The 21,713-nt window shown below is 35.3% G+C and overlaps 2 protein-coding genes across 2 annotated transcripts; one reads left to right on the top strand and one right to left on the bottom strand.

Annotated features, from left to right (window-relative positions):
• Positions 1–3,198: 3,198 nt before the first annotated feature.
• Positions 3,199–5,275, bottom strand: LOC111748905 (olfactory receptor 5T3-like). The gene has a single exon (XM_064289069.1). The coding sequence runs from the start codon at positions 4,165–4,167 to the stop codon at positions 3,199–3,201; it is 969 nt and encodes a 322-aa protein (XP_064145139.1). The 5' UTR covers positions 4,168–5,275.
• A 10,080-nt stretch (positions 5,276–15,355) lies between these two features.
• LOC100654476 (olfactory receptor 5T1-like) lies at positions 15,356–16,384 on the top strand. The gene has a single exon (XM_010602210.3). The coding sequence runs from the start codon at positions 15,440–15,442 to the stop codon at positions 16,382–16,384; it is 945 nt and encodes a 314-aa protein (XP_010600512.3). The 5' UTR covers positions 15,356–15,439.
• Positions 16,385–21,713: the final 5,329 nt, after the last annotated feature.

Below are 21,713 nucleotides of genomic sequence, written 5' to 3'. Positions count from 1 at the left end.
CAGCAGATTTGCCCAATGCAGTGCGTCTTTTAATTTCTTAACTGCTGCTTCCACTGCTGTTGATTGTGAATCCAAGTAAAATGAAATCCTTGACAACTTCAATCTTTTCAATCTCAGTATAGGTATGCCAAAATAAATAAAAAACCTTACTGCCTTGGAGATGATTCTGATGGATAGCTACCCTGTAGGACAGAGCAGAACTGTCCCATAGGGTTTCCAAGGCTCAAAACCTTTACAGAAGCAGGCTCTTGCATGTTTTTCCCGAAGAGCAGCTCTGGCTTCTAACCACTGAAGTTTCATTTAGCAGCCTGGTGCTTAGCCTCTGTGCCACATGGCTTCCTTTCAGTATAGGTATAATTGGTCTAATTGACTCCACTTTTACAATCTTCTTTTTCTTTTAATATCTTCATTTTAATGATCACTCAGGCTCATGACCTTCAGCTTCTACATGTTTCAACCAAACCAATCACTAGTTAAATCCTGTGGAAACCACAGCTCCAACACTCCTTACATACATTCCTTCATCATTGACTTAACAAAGGCCTTCAATACTTCATATGGTGTTGTCTAAAGGCCAAATAATGCAGTTGATAAAGGAAAAAGATTGGCATGTTCTTTTATTCTACATACCAAAATGTCTAAAAGTGAGGCCTTTGTAGAATATAGTTATCACTCTTAAAAACTATGTGGTTTTGAGCAAACTTATGTACCTCTGTTTCCTCATAAGAGATAATTGTAGAACCACTTACAGGAGGAGGTATGATGATTACATAACTTAATATGTAAAAGGCACTTATGTAATTGTTCAGTGCCTAATCAGCTGCATATGAGCTCTAACCATGGCTATTAGCTATTCTTCATTGACTTACCATTCATTTAATAAATATCTATAGTATTATGTTCCAAGTACCATGTTATGCCCTGAGGATCAGTAGTGAGGACAGACAAAATGACTGCCTTTATGCAATTTACAGTATCAGCATGCTGTTAGATCTACATAAAACCAAACCCACTGCTGTCTAGTCAATTCGAACTCATAGCCACCCTATAGGACAGAGTCGCGTCACCTCATAGAGTTACCATGGCTATAATCTTTAAGGAAGCTGACTACTACATCTTTTTCCTACGGACTGATTGGTAGCCACAAACCTCAGACCTTTTGGTTAGCAGCTAAGGGCATTAACCACTGCAGCACCAGGGCTCCTTTATACCTATATAGGAACTAAATATTCAAAACAATGTATATTAACTTTAATATTGATTTTATGTAATATTGTTGTAATACTGACTAATGTGTTAACTTATATTAAATGAATAAATAAAAGGGGCCCATGGGGACAGGAAGGTCAAACAATTATTTCTTGAAGGAAAGATGCTTGAGGTAATTTATAAAGAATAAAACTATCTAACTTGAGAGTTAAATATACCATTTTTCCATGTTGACTCGAACAAATAAAAAATGATTGAAGACTGTTTTATCTCAAAATTTGGTTTCTACTTTATTAAGAGAAAAATAGGAGACAGTATGGGAATTTCCATACAGGTTAATTTGACATGAATTCTTGTCTCATTTGATGGCTGGATTATTAACCAAATATATTTAGGCACAATTGGGTGCAACCTTATTCCTTCAGTTCATCTCTTCCTTTCCCATAAGATTATGTTGTTTCTTTTTTTCACTTGGAAGACTGATAACAAAGGAGACTACCTTGACTGAATCCTTTCCTTCACAACTTTGAAACCCTGATTTGAATAATAGAAGCTTCAAATATGATCTGTGAATGCTGCAAAAATTCTGAGTTTTGTAAAAGTCGCCTATTTAGGAGTACTTTTGAAGCAGGCTATTCCTATCTTTTAGGGAAACCTTCTGAATAGATCATAATCAGAAAGGATTTTTTGTTACTAGGGCTTCAAATTACGTAATTTTTAAAAGATAAAATGTCTATATTGCATCTGTGAAAATTAGTACTTTTTTAAAGGAATTTTGAGCATATATTTAAACCACACTCTGATGTCAAGTATCCCTTCTTCCAATAGAAATGCATTAGTTTTCTTTGCGTATTTGATCAGAAGAGATTAGAAATTGAGGCTCTGAAACTTACTGGTGTGCTTTTCAAACTCATAATTAAGAACTGGCTTTTACAGGAACATTGTTTTGATTGCTAGTTTCTGATGATTTCATTGTGGTTGGGTCACAAGATAACCACCGCTGGTAGGAAGAAAATAGGTTTTATTGAGCGAAACATACTTTTTACTCTTAATGACTTGTAAAATAAACAAACATTGAAGTAAAAGCAAATAATTCAGTAAGGAATTGGCATAAACAGGAGAAACTTGGGGTGATGTAGACCATTTTTTTCCTTCTCTGGGCCATATTCATTGGTGTAAAGTTTCATTCGTAATGACCAATGTAGAGTTTTTCCTCATAGTCAGAGAACAAAGACAGAATTAGGAAATGAACTAGAATTATTAAAGGATTTCTGAGTGGTGAAATAGTTTTTCTGATTTTGGAGCAAACACGTGTAGTAGCCAATTGTAGCTTTTCTCTAAGCTTTATGTTTGTTTTTACTGAACCTTAAGTATACTCTCATTAAATATTACCATCTGGTCTCTTAGTAGTTTCAGAAAGAGTCTAATAAATTTCTGTGATTGGACGATGGCAAAAAAAAAAAAAAAAAAACTAATTGTGGAATCAATGTTTATGGTGTTCATGGAAGCAGTGCAGAAGGCATATGCAGAGGCCGAGATGGATCTGAGTGTATGACAGAATAAGGGGCTAGTAATCTTTGGGAGGTCCATCACAGGGACTTCAGAATGGAAAATTAACTTCCAAATGTTTGCTGAAGAGTTACTATAAACAATGTGAGAATATGCGAAGCTATAGAGTTCTCAGGACAGCATCATTATAGTAAGAGAAAGATGAAGTTAAATACTAATAGTAGTAATATAACCTGTCACTGAATGTTTAATATGGGTACATTTGAATGTAATCCCATAAGTATGTATATGATACAACTTACCTGCACTCGTAAAATTCTGCCTTGGAAGGTTGATTAATGCTTCATTTGGAAATATTCTAGGGGAAAAATGTACTTTAAACTAAAAGCAAGGCACTGTCTTCTCTAGATTCAAACCTTAGAACTATGGGCTGACACCCAACATTCTTTTCAGTTTTACAAAGCTAAAAATGTACTTTATTTATGAACCAATTTCTCTCAAACACTTTTTCATAGCTTCTTTTACATCTTTGTTCCTCAAACTGTAGATGATTTGATTCAGCATGGGAATCACAATGGTGTAGAATACAGACACTATCATGTCATGGTCCAAAGCATAGCTGGAACTTGGCCTCACATACATGAAGAGGATTGTTCCATGGTAAATTGACACTCCAGTTAGGTGAGAGCCACAAGTGGAAAACACTTTTCGCCTCCCTTCAGCAGAACGCACCTTCAGAATGACCATTAAAATGAAACCATAAGAGATCAAGACAATCAGGATGGTGAATATTTCAACTGAACCTACCACATAGAAGAGTAGAAGCTGGTTGATGTGAGTGTCAGAACAGGAGATAGCAAGGAGTGGAGGGATATCACAAAACACATGTCTAAATTCATTGGATGCACAGAAGGAGAGGCTAAAAGTTGCTACTGTGTGTAAAGTAGCATGTGAAACACCACAAACATAGGAAGAAATGATGAGTGGCACATAGACTCTAGATGACATGTTAACTGAATACAGAAGTGGGTTATAGATTGCTACGTAGTGATCACATGCCATTGCCGCCAAGAGAAATGATTCTGTGGTCCCAAAAGTGACAAAGAGTAGGATCTGTGTTGCACGTCCAAGGAATGAAATGGTTTTATTTTCTGCCAGGAAATTGACCAACATTTTTGGTGTGATAACTGAAGAATAGCAGGCATCCAAGAATGATAAAGCACTCAGAAAATAGTACATGGGATTGTGGAGCCGGGAATCTACCAAGACTAATAAAACCAGTCCCAAATTTCCCACCAGAGTAAAAATATAGATTGCAAGAAATAGTAAAAAGAGATAGACTTCCAGCTCAAAGTTGTCTGTAAAACCCCGCAATACAAACATGGTGACTTCAGTGGTGTTCTTCAACCGAATCCTGTGTGCATCCAGTCCTGATGGCAACACTGACATTTTAGTTGATATTTATGGGTCCTAAACGCAGTTGGACTCTCGGCGTGGTACAGATGATGAATGTACTTGCTGCTAACTCAAAGTTTGGTGGTTCAATTCCATCCAGAGGCACGTCAGAAGAAAGGACTGATAATCTACTACCAAAAATCAGTCTTGAAAATCCTATGGAGCACAGTTCTACTCTGACACCCGCAGGATTGCTTTGAGTTGGAAAGGACTAGATGACAACTCATAAATGCAATATCCTGTGAAACAGAGAGCATTCAGTTCCATCTTCATGTTTGTTTCTTAGAAGGACGTGATAATATCCTAGACAGTGATGGAAGAGGCAGTGATTGGTTGTGCCCATCTGGATGTAATTTCCTGTTTAAATAAAATAAATAAATGGCTTCATACATTTGTTGGCTGAACTTCTCATGTTAACAGCAAACAAGCAAACAAACAAACCTGCTAATTTATGTGGTTCTCAAATCACCATTTTTTAAAATTGACAAGGAAGAATGAATAGAGGGATTTTTAAATCCAAACACTTTATCCATGTAAGTAAACCCTAGATTACTCAAATTATCTACAGTGTTTATGAACGCCTTTCCTTAACACCCACTGGGATAAAATGAGAGCAACACCATGTATCTCACAAGATTGGATTAAATTCAAATGAGAAAAAACTTATTAAAATTATTTAATTTTAAAATGTTCTCATATGACTAGAAAATAGACGAAGTTAGACTACCCTTTCAAGTTGTCTTAGGAGGCACCTTTTTCTATGTAAATCCATGAAATTCATATATAACTTTGAGAACACACATGCAAATATAATATTTTAATTGTGTTTGAATGGTTATAATAGTAGTTAATAAAGTCATGAAATAATAGATAAATATATATTCATATATTTTGGGGACATCACAAAAAATACATTTATATTTTAAAAATCCCCTATCCTCTTTCTCTCTCTTTCCCTCTGCACTTTTCCCATCTCTCTCTTTCAAGAATCCATGGAACACAAACAAAAATATTTACTGCTGAGAGACAGGAATAAAATAGAAATCAGGTAGAGTGGAAGAAGCACAGTGAAAGGAAATTAAAAATATGCAACCAAATTTTGAAAAAAAAATATGTCAGTAGGTTGTCTGCTAAAGAAGTTCATTCCAAAATCAACTGCAAAATATAGCTTGACTAACAGAAACAGAAGAAATGTCAGCTAGCCTGTGATTCTAACCATCACTTCACTGATGGCTCTGACACAAGACAGCAACGGTGGAAAGTTAAGAGCACTGTATTTGGACTCAAAAACTTTTATTAAAATCTCAGAAATAGCACCCAGTGCCAGTGTCAGCTGGGAAAATAAAGCCATCCTTCTTCCTTCCTGTATGAAAGAATGGGTAAGTTCAACAAAATGATTGAGATATACGTTGATAAACTGCATGAACGTGGTCATGCAGAGTGCTTATTCATGAAACATATAATTTTTTAATTCAATTTTTTATTATATGTAAAAAGCACATACTACTTAAATAAGCCTTCCACATTTTATCTAAAAAAAAAAAAAAAAGGGAATTCTAAAATTAATTTTTTTTTGCCAAAGCTTTGAGCAATGAATGAATCACAAAACAGAATCTAAAGTGTTGTTGTTATACTTGTTTGTTATATGACCTACATAGGTATTAAAATATCAATTTATTGAAATTAAGCTCAATAAATCCTAATATTCTATGATGCAAAAACCAAATTTTTTGCCATCAAGTAGATTCCGACCCACAGTAACCCTATAGAACAAAGTACAACTGTCCCACAGAGCTTCCAAGGAGTGGCTGGTGGATTCAAACTGCTAAACGTTTGGTTAACTGCCGTAGTACTTAACCACTGTGTCATCAGGACTCCATATTTTGTAATCTGTAAAGGATTGTGAAAATGTGTCTCCATCACTGCGTTCTGCCTTTGGGCTTGTCAGTGAAATAATAGTGTCTTTTGCTTAAATTCTCTGGATACTGTTTGTGATTTAATTTTGGGACACCCGTGATGGTCTGATCTTGTCTGTAGAGCAAGAAAGTGATTTAAGAATGAAAGTATGGTTTATACCAAGTCAGGTTCTACTAGAGTAATTATCTACTTCACTATAGGGAACGGAGACTCGACAGAGGAAAAAGTATGAGTTTTATCTACTTCCCCCCAAACTTCTTCAGAGAGGCATTTCAGTTAGCTAATCTTTTAAGAAGTCAGAACTGTTGGTGTTTAAGTCAAAGTCCGTGGGTGGTGCAAAAGGTTGAGACACTAGGCTGCTAACCAAAATTTTGGAGATTAGAATCCACTCGGAGGGACCTCAGAAGAAAGACCAACCATCTACTTCTGAAAAATCAGCTACTGAAAACCTTACAGAGCACAGTTCTACTCTCACACACATAGCATTGCCATGAGTCAGAGTCAACAAGATGACAAATGGTCGGTTGTATTTATGACTAGCTGATTTCACTCAAAGAGGCTGTAGTGGCAAGGAACACAAAAACATAGATTCTGAATTTTTTTTAAACAAAACATGTTCCAACTGGAAGACTAAAAAAAAATCAGTTCCTCAACTCTCTCAGAGTCGCAAAGTCAGAAAACATAAAGTACCAGATGTCAGTGAGAAAAACACTACAAACACTAGGCTGGAGAAGAAAGAAAGCTATGACAGCAGCTACCACGTATTATTAAGTGGGTTCAAGGGGTTAGGAATTTTGTGTACATTCTGTACATAATCTACATAGCACCCTGAAAACTAAATAGTTTAGCATTCTTTTACAGATGAGAGAAAGAACTGAGGTCCAGCTAGATATAAAACTTGACCAAGGTCACACAGATAGTTACTAGCTGTCTTAGTCATCTCATGCTGCTATAACAGAAATACCACAGGTAGATGGCTTTAACAGAGAGAAATTTATTTCCTCATGGTAAAGTAGGGTAAAAGTCCGAATTCAGGGCAATGGCTCCAAGGGTAGGCTTTCTGTCTCTGTCGGCTCTGGAGGAAGGTCTTTGTCCTCAATCTTCCCCTGGTCTAGGAGTTTTTCAAGCCAGGGACCCTGGGGGTCCAAAGGATGCACTCTGCTCCCAATACTGCTTTCTTGGTGGTATGAGATCCCCAAATCTCTGCTTGCTTTGCCTCTTATGTCTTGTAAGGCAAAATGTGGTGCAGACCATACCCCAGGGAAGCTCTCTTTACATTGGATCAAGGATGTGACCTGAGCAAGAGTGTTACATCCCACCCTAATCCTTTTAACCACAGTCAGGGATTATGATTTATAACACACAGGAAAATCACAAAATGGATGACAACCACACATGGCCTAACCAAGTAGACACACATTTTGGGGGGACACAAATCAAACCATTACACTAGCAAAGCAAGGATTCATCCCAGATTTCTTTGATTCCACAATCTAAACTATTTCTGCTTGATCGTATTGTAATTCCATTGTGCCATGTTATTATTCTGGAGCCACCAGCCTCTAGAAATAATGTAAAATAACATCCTCACATATCTGAGTTATTTTTTTAAAGGCATCCAGCTTAAATAGACCATGAAATTATTAAACTATATATACACATAAATATATATATATTGAAAATGGCTTGTAGAGAAAAATAAGTTTTAAAATAATTTATGTCCCTCAGTGAGAGAATATATATGTATATGCGTATGTGTGTGTGTGTATATATATATATATATATATATATACACATATATATATATCTCATACCAAAGTAGCATATAACCAAATGCTGGTCCAAAGCTAATTTTCTCTCTCTTTAATAATTTCTCTGATTTTTAAATTTGTTGTTTTTAGGTGTCATTGAGTGGGTTCTGACTCATAGTGACCTGCTGTGCAACAGAACGAAAAACTACCCAGTCCTGCACCGTTCTCACAATCTCTTTTTTTTTTTTTTTAAAGAAAATACAGCCTTAATTCTACTACTCCTATTCTGATTATCATCCATAAAGCAAATTTCTGATTTAAACCTCTATTGACCTAAATATGTAGGGAGTCCTTTCTGTTTTCTTTGCTATGTTCTTGGGAAACATTCAATTTTTAACACAAGTCTGAATTAACCAGAATCACCTAAAACAAATTTACTTTTAAAACTAGGCATTTACTCTAGTTGGAGATTAAAGGTTCAATCTTCTAAAATATTTTGTAAGTGATAAAATTTTTTCCTCTTACCTGGGGAACTGAATTTCTCACTCAATTAAAGTATGCCGTGATTGTGTTTGGATTTTTATACCAGTTTCTTGAGCTCTTCTTTTAGTCCATAGGGGATTAACCAAGGAGAGAGAATGCTAACTCTCTTTGGACATAAAAATAACAAGCTATTTTTTTTTTCCTGCAATAACAAGAGAATGGCTCTGTAACAACAAAATACTTGATAAAAATGATTAAATGAATTGCTTGGGCCTCTGGAAAACTGATCCCTTAGCAGAAAAGTTTATGGCATAGGACTGGAAAATAAATCCAGTGACACAGGACATAGCCTTAGCTCCGATGCTAATCAACTATGTGTCATTGGTTAATAAATTAAACTTCCTGTAATCCAGTTTCTTCCTTCTTGGGAATATAGTCTGCTTAATTCTCTCAAAATCTTGTAAACCTATGTATTATTAAATAATACGAAAGCATAACATATGTCAGACTTTGTTCAATACAAATAATTTCTCATCTGAATTATATGTGGGGCAGTTCTACTCTGTCCTATAGGGGCGCTATGAGTCGGAATCGATTCGACGGCACTGGGTTTTCTGGGTTAGATTTTTTGTTCTATAAGTGATACATATAAGCTCAGCGAAAGCTTAATACAAGAGATAAAACATTAATACACATGTTTATACAATAAACAAACGGATAGAAAGCTATAAAATGAGAGACAAGGTTTTATACAAATAGCTGTTAATATTCTAAGTGGTAGAATGTTAGAATATCAGATATTGGCCAGAATGAAAGGTCAAATTTTTGAGATGTGTAGGATCTTTTCTTGTCTTTGAAATCTCGGATACTAATCTATAGATCAGAAGCAATGTTGTGCGGAATCTAGTCATGGTGGGTTTAGGGATTCTGTACTTCCATGGATAGTGTTTTTGGCAGAAGTACTGTGTATAGGAAAAGCAAACCCATATTCAAACTATGTATCTAGTCCAGTAAGGAAAACACTGTCTTTTCCATGATGGGAGCTGTCCAGTGTAATCAATAGGCCATCAGGTAGCTAGCTGGCTGAGTGGGATGGCATCATTTGGATACTCAATGTTGGTTTCTGCTGCTTGTAGATTGTCCTCTCAACAGTAGCCCTAGGCAGTTTGACTATGGTGTGTGAAAGTTCTTGTCACTGAACTCGTGTATTACCTCCATGACTGCAGCCATGAACACTCTGTCCATGAACCCATTGGGAAATGACAGGAGTGGCTGGGGAAAGAAGCTGAATGGTATCCACAGAACAGGTCATCCTATTAACTACACTACTAAAACCCTCCTTTCCTGAGATCACTCAGTGGTGAGTATTCACAAGGAACAAAAATATCTTCACATTTTTTTGCCAATTCAGAAGAGATATCCACATTTCTCTTCCCTAGATATCTTTTTTACCAATTTTCCAATTATGTTCCTTCCAAAACCCTGATCATGCAACCAAATCATTGGCCACATATCAATTGCAACACTGTCCATTTTTTTTTTTTATATAAGCAAAAAAAAAAAAAAAACCCTGGTTCCTGTAAGTGGTGAATATTTCTGTGTTTGTATTAAAAATCAATAACCCTGACTTTAAAAACAGCTAAAACATAAATTAATCTTCTCTTCAGAGTAGGAGTTACTTTCACAGAGTAAACAGTGGCAAGAGGATAGCATGAGAGAGGCTTTGCGGGTACTGAGTCCCATAGATCTATAGATCTTATCTTCCTAAGTGATACTTTGCACTTTAGAAAGTATATGTTGCTGTAACCGTCTTTTCTGAAACCTCCGTCTTGTAGAATGCCCCCTCCCTTATTTGAAACTTTCCTTCCCAGTCTCCCTGCTCAACTTAAATTCTCCTCTCAGGCATTTTTCCTCCCAGTGAAGCCTTGTCTTTCTGGAAGAAAGTGCGTAATGCTTATTTCTGAGATTTTCAATGACCCAGAGCACCATCTGAGTCTCCCAAGATCCTCTTGTGATTCTTTGCTGTGGGTTTAGGTGAGGAGAGAGGAGTAATCATCAACCTGCAAGTGGAAGCCAGAAGGTTTTTCCCATTTTTCCTGGTTGATATTGCTGAGATTCCCATACAGCAAATTGCTCTCTCCTTTCCGAGGCTGGTTATGAAGTTTGCAGGGTTAATTCTAGGTCTTGTTAATACTTCTCTTTGCCATTTACACTGTGCCTGCTGCCATGGGAGCCTTGATGCCTTAAAATACTTATGCTGGGGTTAATGGAGGTCTTTTGTGGTTTAATTTTGTCAAAATCATCCTTTTTGTTCTTTCACTTTCCTCTTTGCTTGTGCTTGTTTGTTGTTTGTAGGAGACTTTTTAAGGAAGTGCTTTAGGGGAGATTCTGAGTTAACTAATAACAAATTTCTTTAATTACCTTCTGCTTACAAAAATTTATTTTTAGTATTTTAATTTTTTTGGCTCTTTCATAATAAAGAGTTTACTGAAATGCCATAAGCTCTATTTTCTATGCACCCTTTAAATGTGAAAATTGACAAGAATTCTCAATGTCATGTTGCATCACTTCATTCAGATTTTGTTTCCTGTGTCACCTCATCATAGAGGTTCATACCACACCCTCTGTAAAATATATCTGATCCCCTCAATGCCTTACTTTATCCCTTGTCTTGGCTTTGCTTCTCTTCATAGTGGTTATTACGTCTGCTATTGTTTACTTGTTGTTTCCTTGCCACATACTAATGTCTCAAAAAGACTTTTGAATAAACACATGAAAGGTTATTCAAGTTATGCCAGACTTCAAGTTTCACAAGATCTGTTGCTCTCAACCTGGCTTCCCATTAGAAGCATCTGCAAAACTGTAGAAAATTAGACATGCTGTTGGTCCTTGCTTGTCTATCAGTGTTACACTTTTTTTAGGTCCTACTCATGGGCACATGTGAGTATGCGTGTGCATATGAGCATGGGTTTAGTGTGTGCTTGAATATGTGTGTGATACAATAATGAAAGAAATTATGAGTTTTTAATAAGAAATTTCTTTAATTTCCTTCTGCTTCCTTTTTCTTGGATTCCTCTTTTTTATAGTATTTTTTGTTTTGTTTTGTTTTGTTTACTCTTTCACTATAAAGGATTTACACAAATGTCGTAATCTGTATTGTCTGTGCTATTACTATTTCATCTGAGAAAACTACAGATTAGAATTTGTCATCCAGGATTCACAAAATACATGACTTAGAAGGTACTCCAGGTCATTAAACATTTGATACCTTCTTCAATAGCAGTGTTTTTGTTTGTTTGTTTGCTTTCTCTATAAAGCTAGACATTGTTGTGCATTTCTTATCACTTGACTGAGACGCCTTTAAAGAAACTCAAAATCTATGCCTTGTTTACTTCAAACACATTTTAATTTCAGCAATGTAGAAATATCATGAATATGGATGTCTATAAACCCTTGTGCTATATTCTGGAATTGATATATCACAGTTTTACTTATTATACTTTACTATATTTACTGGTTTTTTGCAATATAAAATGGGTTGTATTGCCAGTATGAGGGTCTCAGAGAAGCTAAGTGCTCACCCAGCATCAGAGCTATGATATAAGATTATGTCTAATATCTGAAAATTTATTATCTAATGTTAAAACATAATTTTCCCCTAAGCCATCATTTTAAATCAGACTCCAAAAAACTTTATTTAGTCAACAAAAGTCAAGATTTGGTATATTACTCAAGAACTATTTACTTCCTTATCATTGAGTAAATCATTAAGTTGGTATTTTGAGCCAAAAGATAATTGGGGAATATTCCCCTCTGGGAATCTCCTATGGGTTTCATTAACAGCTGAGTAAGTGAATATAAAAGATCTAAATAAAACATGTTCATGATATATCTAAACCTGCACTTGCTATTCTTCAGGTAAGAGAACATTTCAGATCATTTGCAGAATATTTAGGAGACATAACCTAGACTATCCAGGTAGACTAGGCTGTGAAGTCCCCAGTATTAAAAACTTTATTTCTTCCCTATTCCATTGGTGATTATTATATATCTGTCAAAATCTGATTTTTTTCAGATTTCTACCCAATAATTTAAAACCCGTACTTCCTAGAAAAGAACAGAGAAAATATGAAAGATATGCTTATAGAGGTAAATAATAGACTCCAAATTGAATGTACACTTTAATTTTCCTGATGGAAGAAAGCCATACACTTCATATAAGAACAATGAGAAGAAAGGTCTAAATTTAATATGTCAATAGAAAACAAAAATATTTGAACTATTCATCTGCCTGCAGGGTTGTATTTGGATATAAATAATGAGGGGGAAATAAATAATTGACATTTATTTTACTAGCTTTTACAACTAGATGTCACATCAGATTATTACTTTATAATATTTCTCTGTTATTGATTATTTGAAAGATACCCAAACACTACAATGGTGTTTGGTTTTATTTATCATGGGGGGAAGGGACAGTTGCAGAATTAAGCCATCATGTAATAGGAGGCAATATAGAACCAAAACCAAATCCATTGCCAGTGAGTAAATTTGGACTCATAGTGACCCTTTATGACAGAGTAGAATTGCCCGATAGGGTTTCAAAAGAGTGGCTGGTGGATTCTAACTGATGACTTTTGGTTAGCCGCCAAAGCCTATAACCACTTCCCCAATAGGGTTCCAAGAGGCAGTAGAAAAGGATGGAAGATATGTACACTTTGGGATCAGGGAGAGCTGGGGTTGAATCTTGGTTCTGGTACTTATAAGTTGTGAAGATTGCTATAAATACATCAAAAAGTATTGTGCAGAAAATTTCTTTCTCATACCAAGTGCTCAACAAAACAAATGATAGCTGTTATTATTTCTTTCCCTTGCATTATAAGTGTTTCAATGTTGGGCCCAAGATACCTAGAGTTATCTTCTTTATCTTAAAATGATATTTATGGAAGTGACTTTACATTAATTTCTTAAAATTGAGCCTATTAAATTCGTCAATAATCATAATCACTTTCTCTTTACGACTTTGACCCCTTTCCAAATGTGCTAACATAGACAGTCATACTCAGTATAACTTTTCTTTTGACATATAGCAGAAAAGCTAGTTTCCAGAGAAATTTAACTCAAGTGCTTAATATTTCTTCTCTTTTTTTTTTTTTTTTTAACATTTTCTTTATAGAAAGCCAAATTAAGTTACATGATGAATCTAGTTGTTGTAACCTGTGTAACTTTTATTCTTACCACTGGATCACACAATTCACAAAACTCCTACTCTCTAAAAAATAAGCTTATGTTATGTTTATGAAATCTTATTAACAGAAATTATACCATTTTTTCATATGCAAAGGTTGAAGAATATGATTAAATCCACCTTTAGAGGACTTTTTCATCATAATATGATTCATTTGGTTTGATCTTGACAAAATAATGTTTGAGTGCATGTTAGTATTACGTGTACTTAATTCTCGGAGTGCATACATTTTTCAATGTTTTCATTAAAATGTGAATTTTGTGACCCAAATTTAATTTTTAAAATAAATACATCTGATGACAAAATTTCAATTATATTTATCTGTTTCATGTATAACCAAAAATTGAAATATTTAAAGAAAATTGCCTGTGTGTGTGTTTGTGTGTGTATACACACCCAAATTGTGTCTGAATAGGTTGGTTATTAAACTTTTTTTGCCAGTTTAAAGAAGACTAAACTTCAGAGAGAAAATTTAACATCACACACATTTTCTAATCACCAAACTGAGTGATGAGCAGGTATTTTCAGATTCTAAATCCTATGTTATTTACCTTGTACTATTGTGAATTCAGGCACACTGTTGAACTGACGTCAGGGGTTGTATTAGAAATCACCTTTTTCTTCAGGCTCGTAATAATATTTTTGAAAACATAATGCATTGATTTTATTCATCATTCATCAGTGTTTGTATTTGATATCTATTGACTATTTTTATCTTATTTACATAAATATTTTTGCCTCCTTATCCCTTTATTAATACCCATGTTCACCTCTACCCCCATATATGAGATTTCTCAACTAAGAAACGTATTTAGGAATTTCTCAATTAGGTAGTGAAAGAGTTTTTTAATAAAATGACATATTTATAAACATTTTATGGTGCTATAGTCACTGATACATATTAGGATAATTAAAATAAATGGGTTAGGTCTTCTAATATGCTTTGCCTTAAATTTTTACTTCCACGAAAGATAATTCAATCTAAAATATATTATCGTTGCTGTCAAATTACTTAAGTATTTTTTTTTTTCCTCTAACTTTGTTCTTTACAAAATTCCTAAGGAAATATTTTCTCTAAATACTGGCAATTTTCCTAGGTAATTCTGACATTATTTTTTCAAGGATATTGTAGATATTTGGATTTTTTCTCCTTTAATCACTCTAATCTAAATGGTTCTATCTCTTATTGAGAGATCCTTATCAATGTATTAAAACTGGAGCTAGACTTAGATTATAAATTTAAATATTTTATAGGTTATAATTTGTAGCAGATTATGTATCCATAAAACTGATTCAAAATTCCTAATCAATAAATTACAGTAATTTAAGATGAAGTTTGGAGAGAATATCTAAAAACAAAAATTATAATAAAATATTTTTTTAATTTTTAATATATATCCTCCAACCAGATAACTCTTTGACTCTTATTTGTTTAGCCACGGGGTTATCTAGAAAATAGATAATTATTTTTAATACCTAGATAATAGTTACTTAGCTATTATTTCACTGAGTCCACAATCATCAACACATAAACAGGTATAAAACCTTGAAAGAAATTATCTTGGAAGAAAATACTTTGAAATCATGAGTGTCATGATTTTTTCTTGCGTTTTTTTTTTTTTTTTCTTTTTAACTCTTCATTAATTTCTTTCATTTTCATCATAAATATTAGAGGGAGTAGAATAGGGGTACTGACTCTATACTCATTGTCTTATTGTCTTAGGAGTCACTGCTGGGAAATCACACACGGCTGAAAAATCAATGTGAACACAGAGTTGGCATTTGTTTGAGTCACAAAATTATGCGTTCCTGTCATAGAAATACGAACTATAACTTCATGAATATTTTTGTTTCATGAAGTATCAACATGAAAAATGACACAGAAGTCACCACATTTGTACTGAAGGGCTTCACAGACAATCGTGAATTTCAGGTCGTCTTATTTTTTCTATTTCTAGCAATCTACCTCTTTACTCTGATAGGAAATTTAGGACTGGTTGTATTGGTCATTGTGGACTCCCAGCTCCACAATCCCATGTACTATTTTCTAAGTGTGTTATCTTTCTTGGATGCCTGCTATTCCTCAGTAATTACCCCAAATATGTTAGTGGGTTTGATGTCAAAGAATAAAGACATTTCATTCCTTGAATGTGCAACACAAATGTTTTTCAGTGTTATTTTTGGGACTACAGAATGCTTTCTCTTGGCAGCAATGGCTTATGATCGCTGTGTAGCAATCTACAACCCACTTCTCTATTCAGTTAGTATGTCACCCAGAGTCTATGTGTCACTCATCACTTCTTCATATGTTGGTGGTATTTCACATGCTACTTTACACACAGTAGCAACTTTTAGCCTCTCCTTCTGTGCATCCAATGAAATCAGACATGTCTTTTGTGATATCCCTCCACTGCTTGCTATCTCCTGTTCTGATACTCGCATCAACCAGCTTCTACTCTTCTACATTGTGGGTTTTATTGAGATATTCACCATCCTGATTGTCCTGATCTCCTACGGTTTCATTTTGTTAGCCATTCTGAGAATGCGACCTGCTGAAGGAAGACGAAAAGTATTTTCCACTTGTGGCTCTCACCTAACTGGAGTGTCAATTTTTCATGGAACAATCCTTTTCATGTACGTCAGACCAAGTTCCAGCTATACTCTGGATCATGACATGATAATGTCAATATTTTACAGTGTTATGATACCCATGCTGAATCCCATTATCTACAGTTTGAGGAACAAAGATGTAAAAGAAGCAATAAAGAAAGTGTTTGGGAGAAATTGGCTTATCAATAAACTATGTTTTTAGCACTAAATATGAAAAGAAAAATCAGGAGTCACGGCATATGCCTCCATGTGAAGAAGATACGACAAAGATGGAATTTTTATTTCAGTTGATTAGTGTCTTTCTATTCTTCTTCATAATTTTGAAATAAAAATCATAGCGAACCCTCATCCTAGGCTATTTTATCACATACAGAAAAACTATGCCATCAGTTTGCTTCTATGTTCATACTGCTTTACATGTACACGTGCAGGTGTGCATGGGTGTATATACATATATATGTATATGTATATACACACACATATGGGTATAAATTCTTGTTTTAAAGTATTGTATATTTTTCTCTTGCTTATAAATATCTATTGGGAAATGGAAAAAAAATACTTATTTAGCATGTTGTCATTGTCGTTAGTTGCCATCGAGTCAGAGCCCACTCATAGTGACTACATGTGCAACAGAATGAAACATTGCCTGGTTGTGCATCATTCTCACAATCGATGCTATGCTTGAACCCATTGTTGCAGCCACTGTGTTAATCCACCTTGTTGAGAGTCTGCCTCTTTTTCACTGACCCTCTACTAAGCATAATGTCCTTCTTCAGGGACTGATCCCTCCTAATAACGTGTTCTAAGTATGTCAGTCAAAGACCATTCATGCTGGTCATAATGACCTAGGATGGTTACGAGGACATCTGCAACCCCTGGCTTTACATGGTTGTGGTATCTCTACAGATCTGTCTTCGGCTTGTTGTTGTTGTTGTTAGATGCCATCAAGACTTACAGCAACAATATGTGCAAGAAATGCTAACCCTCTACTTTACCAAGCATGGTGTCTTTTTCCAGGGATTGATCCCTCCTGATAATATGTCCAAAACTTGTGAGACATAGCCCCACCAAACTTGCTTCTAAGGAGCATTCTGGTTGTACTTTCGCACGACAGATTTGCCCATTCTTTTAGCAATTCATGGCATACTCAATATTTTTTGCTGACAGCACAATTCAAAGATGTCAATTCTTCTATCTTCCTACTTCATCATGCATCTTTTGCACACATACGAGGCTATAGAAAACACGATGACTTGCATCAGGTGCACCTTAGTCTTCAAGGTGACATCTTTGTTTTTTTAACACTTTAAAGAGGTCTTTGGCAGCAGATTTGCCCCGTGCAATGGGTCTTTTGATGTCTTCATGAGTGTTGATTGTGAATCCAAGTAAAATGAAATCCTTGACAACTTCAATCTTTTCTCCATTTATCATGGTATTGCTTATTGGTCCAGTGGTGAGAATTTTTGTTTTCTTTATGTTGAAGTGCAATCCATACTGAAGGCTGTGGTCTTTCAATTTCATCAGCAAATGCTTAAAGTTCTCTTCACTTTCAGCAAGTAAGGCTATGTCATCTGCATAATGTAGGTTGCTAATTAATCTTCCTCCTGTCCTGATGCTGTGTTTTTCTTCTTATAGTCCAGGTTCTCAGATTATTTAATCAGCATACAGACTGAATAAGAAAGATGAAAAGGTACAACCCCGAAGCACACCTTTCCTGACTTTAAACCATGCCCCTTGTTCTGCCTAAATGATTGCCTCTTATTCTATGCAGATTCCTCATGAGCACAATTAAGGCTTCTGGAATTCCTCTTCTTTGCAAAGTAATCCATAATTTGTTATGATCCACTCAGTAGAAGGACTTTGCATACTCAATAAAACACAGGTAAACATCTGTCTGGTATTCTCTGCTTTTAGCCAGGGTCCATCTGACATCAGCAATGATATCCCTGGTTCCATCTCCACATCTGAATGCGGCTAGAATTTCTGGCATTTCCCTATTGATGTGCTACTGCAGCTGCTTTTGAATGATCTTCACCAAGGTTTTGCTTGAGTTTTATATTAATGATAATGTTCGATAGTTTCCACATTTGTTGGGATCACCTTTCTTTAAAATAGGCATAAAAATGGATCTCTTCCAATCGGTTGGCCAGGTAGCTGTCTTCCAAATTTCTCGTCATAGAAGAGTGAGCACGCCCAGAGCTGCTTCTGTTTGTTGAAACATCAATTGGTATTCCATCATTCCCTGATGCCTTGTTTTTTGCCAATTACATCAGTGCAGCTAGGACCTCTTCCTTCGGTACCATCAGTTCTTGATCATATGCTACCTCCTGAAATGGTTGAACATTGACCACTTGTATTTGGTACAGTGACTCCGCATATTCCTTCCATCTGCTTTTGATGCTTACTGCATTGTGTAATATTTTCTCTGTAGAACCCTTCAATATTGCAACTCAAGGCTTGAATTTTTTTTCTTCAGTTATTTCAACTTGACAAATGCCAAACATATTCTTTTTTTGTGTGTGTGTTTCCTAACTCCAGGTCTTTGCACATGTCATAATAATTCTTTACTCTTCTGGAGACACCTTTTGAAATCTTTTGTTCAGCTCTTTTACGTCATCATTTCTTCCATTTTGTTTAGCTACTAGAAGCTCAAGTTTCCACCTGTGCTTCTCACATGATGGCGGTCACTGTATTCTATGGGACCCTCCTTTTCACGTATTTGCAACCAAGGACCAACCACTCATTAGATACTGATAAAATGGCCTCAGTCTTTTACACCCTCGTGATACCAATGCTGAATCCCATCATTTACAGCCTAAGGAACAAGGATGTGAAGGATGCACTGAAGAGATTCCTTAATAACCCAAGCAAATTACTCCAATTAACATAAATACATAACTACAAATATTTTCTTTTAAGAGTCTTAATTTGCTCCTCACAAATCAGCCACTAAGTGAAGAGACATTTTAATTGGTTAAAAAAAAAAAATTAATTTCAATGGGAAAAAAACTGATGCATTTTTTCCCAATTCAAAATACCAGTCTTCCTAGAAGGAAAAAGTTTTCAATTATACAATGAAAACAAACTTACCTATGTAATAAAAACAATTTGAGAAGAAAGAAGCACATATTATAAATAAATTGCAACTTGTTAAAAGGTTTGTGTCTTATTCTCTGAAAATATGGTATCTGCTGTTGTTAGATGCCATCAAGTCCATTTCTTCTCATAGGGACATTATATACAACAGAAGGAAACACTGCCTGGTCCTGAGCCATCCTCCGGATCATTGTTATGCTTGAGTCCATTGTTGTAGCCACTGTGTCAATCCATCTCCTTGAAGGTCTTTAACCTAGGTAGTGTATTTGTTTGCAAATGAGAAGAAACAGCTGCAAACAAAAGGTATCTAGGTGCTGCAAATTGTCTTCACTAACCTACAGTCTGGAGAATGGGACCCACTCAGCTATACAAGGAAAAAAAAAAAAAACTAAACCCAACCCACTACCCTCAAGTTGATTCCAACTCACAGCAACCCTATCCGACAGAGTAGAACAACCCTGTAGGGTTCCCAAGGAGCACCTGCTGGATTTGAACTGCCAACCTCTTGATTAGCAGCCTTAGCTCTTAACCACTATCCACCAGGAAAGAAAAGGCCTTGTGATTCTTTTCCTTTAAGATTATAGCCAAGAAACACTGTGGACAATTTCTACTCTATAACACCTGGGGTCATCTTGAACTGAAATTGACTTGCGGGCAACTGACAACAACATACTCTCTAAATAAGGAAGAGAAAGCCTGCTAATGGGTGGTGGAGGCATATGAGAATCATTGCTTGAAAGATGATAGAAAGTCAGATTATTGCCCTTGAAACACTCACCTTTTGTCCAGGACTAAACATTTTATTACAATTTTACATTTTCTTTTCTTTTTTATACCATATTCTCCACTGATAACCATTTGCACCATTTTCTCCATCTATCACATGTTTTGTGAACTCATTGTTGTCTTACACTTAAAATAGATTTAGGACACATGAAAGTAAATACGTAGGGGAAAATGAAATGAAGCCCAAGGGTGCTTTGAAATACATGTGCCACAGCCACCTGAAATAAACATAAAAGCATTCTACATTTTTTCTCCTCTCTTGTAGACTTGTACATGAAGCAAAAAAATTATGTTGAGCTAATCATGATATATGATTGTTTCCACATGTTCTTCTCACACTAAAATCTGTTTGTAGAATGTATTATCTTTAACATGAAACCATCAACACTAAACATCACTTCTTTACCCATTTTTATTTAGTATAGTGAAAGTGTTAGTAGATCAAAAATGGCATCTCTTAAAAGTGACAAAGTGGTAAAGATTCTCAAGAAACCTAATGCAAAAAATAATAAAAAAGTTAATAGTCGTGTGAGTTATTGCTGTGTATGTACAATGCTGCTAACATGCAGTGGCGTGAGGGACACTGGGTTGGTTTGGCATGTGATGTAAGGACAGTGTCTGGACATAAAATAAACTTACGACAATTCCAGAAACGTCAGACATGAGGCACAACCAGGAACTCTGAGACTCACATAAATGAGTCAATTTGTAACTTTGGTCATAAATAAACAGAATAGCTGAAGGCAGGCAAGACAAACTATATGATGGACATTTCTGACCTCAAAAGACAAAATTAGCTATAATTTAATCCCATTAGTCATTAAGCTTTTCACGTTAATCATTACTGTGTTTCTTTGTTTTTACTTTATCAAGGGTGTGTTTTTGTTTCAGCAGCTTACAATTACAGAAGTATGTTTCCCATTAGAAAACTATTTTCTTTGGGTATGACTCGATGTATAACACTGGAACAAAAGGCTAAGCTCACATTACAACATTTCCAATGCTCTTTAAAATAAATGAATGAATAAATGAATAAACCGGCTGTCTTAGAGTGGTTCTACTCATTGCAACCCCATGTGTGTCAGAGTCGAACTTTCCCAGAACGTTTTCAATGACCTTTCAGAAGTAGATCACCAGGTCTTTCTTCTAAGACACCTCTGGGTGGATTCAAACCACCAAACTTTCAGTTAGCAGTCAAGTATTTAACAATATATAACATCCAGAGACTTTATCCAATGCAACACATTGGAACACAATACATTGGAATACATACACAGTTTGGTTCATTGCTAAACATTTTGCTAAATGAATAAAGGTCAAAAATGAGAAGTTTAGTGTTTTCTACCTTTTAATTTGGTTCACATCTATGCATTTCCTAAAAATGATCATGCTATTTTTATATTCCTTTCCTATAGCTGTAACAAATTACATCAAATTTAATGTCTAAAACACAAATGTATTATCTCACAGTTTTGACAGTGAGAGGTCCATAATGAGTCTAATTGCACTAAAAGCAAGGTGTTAGCTAATTGCATTCCTTCTGGACGCCCTAGAAGAGAATGTTTCCTGCCTTTTTCACCTTCTAGAGACAGCAAATATTCCTGGGATAATGGCCCCTTCCAGTTATCAATCCTATCACTCTCATT

Source organism: Loxodonta africana, chromosome 7, assembly GCF_030014295.1.
Source record: "Loxodonta africana isolate mLoxAfr1 chromosome 7, mLoxAfr1.hap2, whole genome shotgun sequence".
NCBI lineage: Eukaryota > Metazoa > Chordata > Mammalia > Proboscidea > Elephantidae > Loxodonta > Loxodonta africana.
This window is presented reverse-complemented; position numbering and strand designations above follow the sequence as displayed.

Bases quoted from the DNA above. Each gene is read 5' to 3' on its own strand.
- LOC111748905 (XM_064289069.1), bottom strand. From the start codon at position 4,167: ATGTCAGTGTTGCCATCAGGACTGGATGCACACAGGATTCGGTTGAAG.
- LOC100654476 (XM_010602210.3), top strand. From the start codon at position 15,440: ATGAAAAATGACACAGAAGTCACCACATTTGTACTGAAGGGCTTCACA.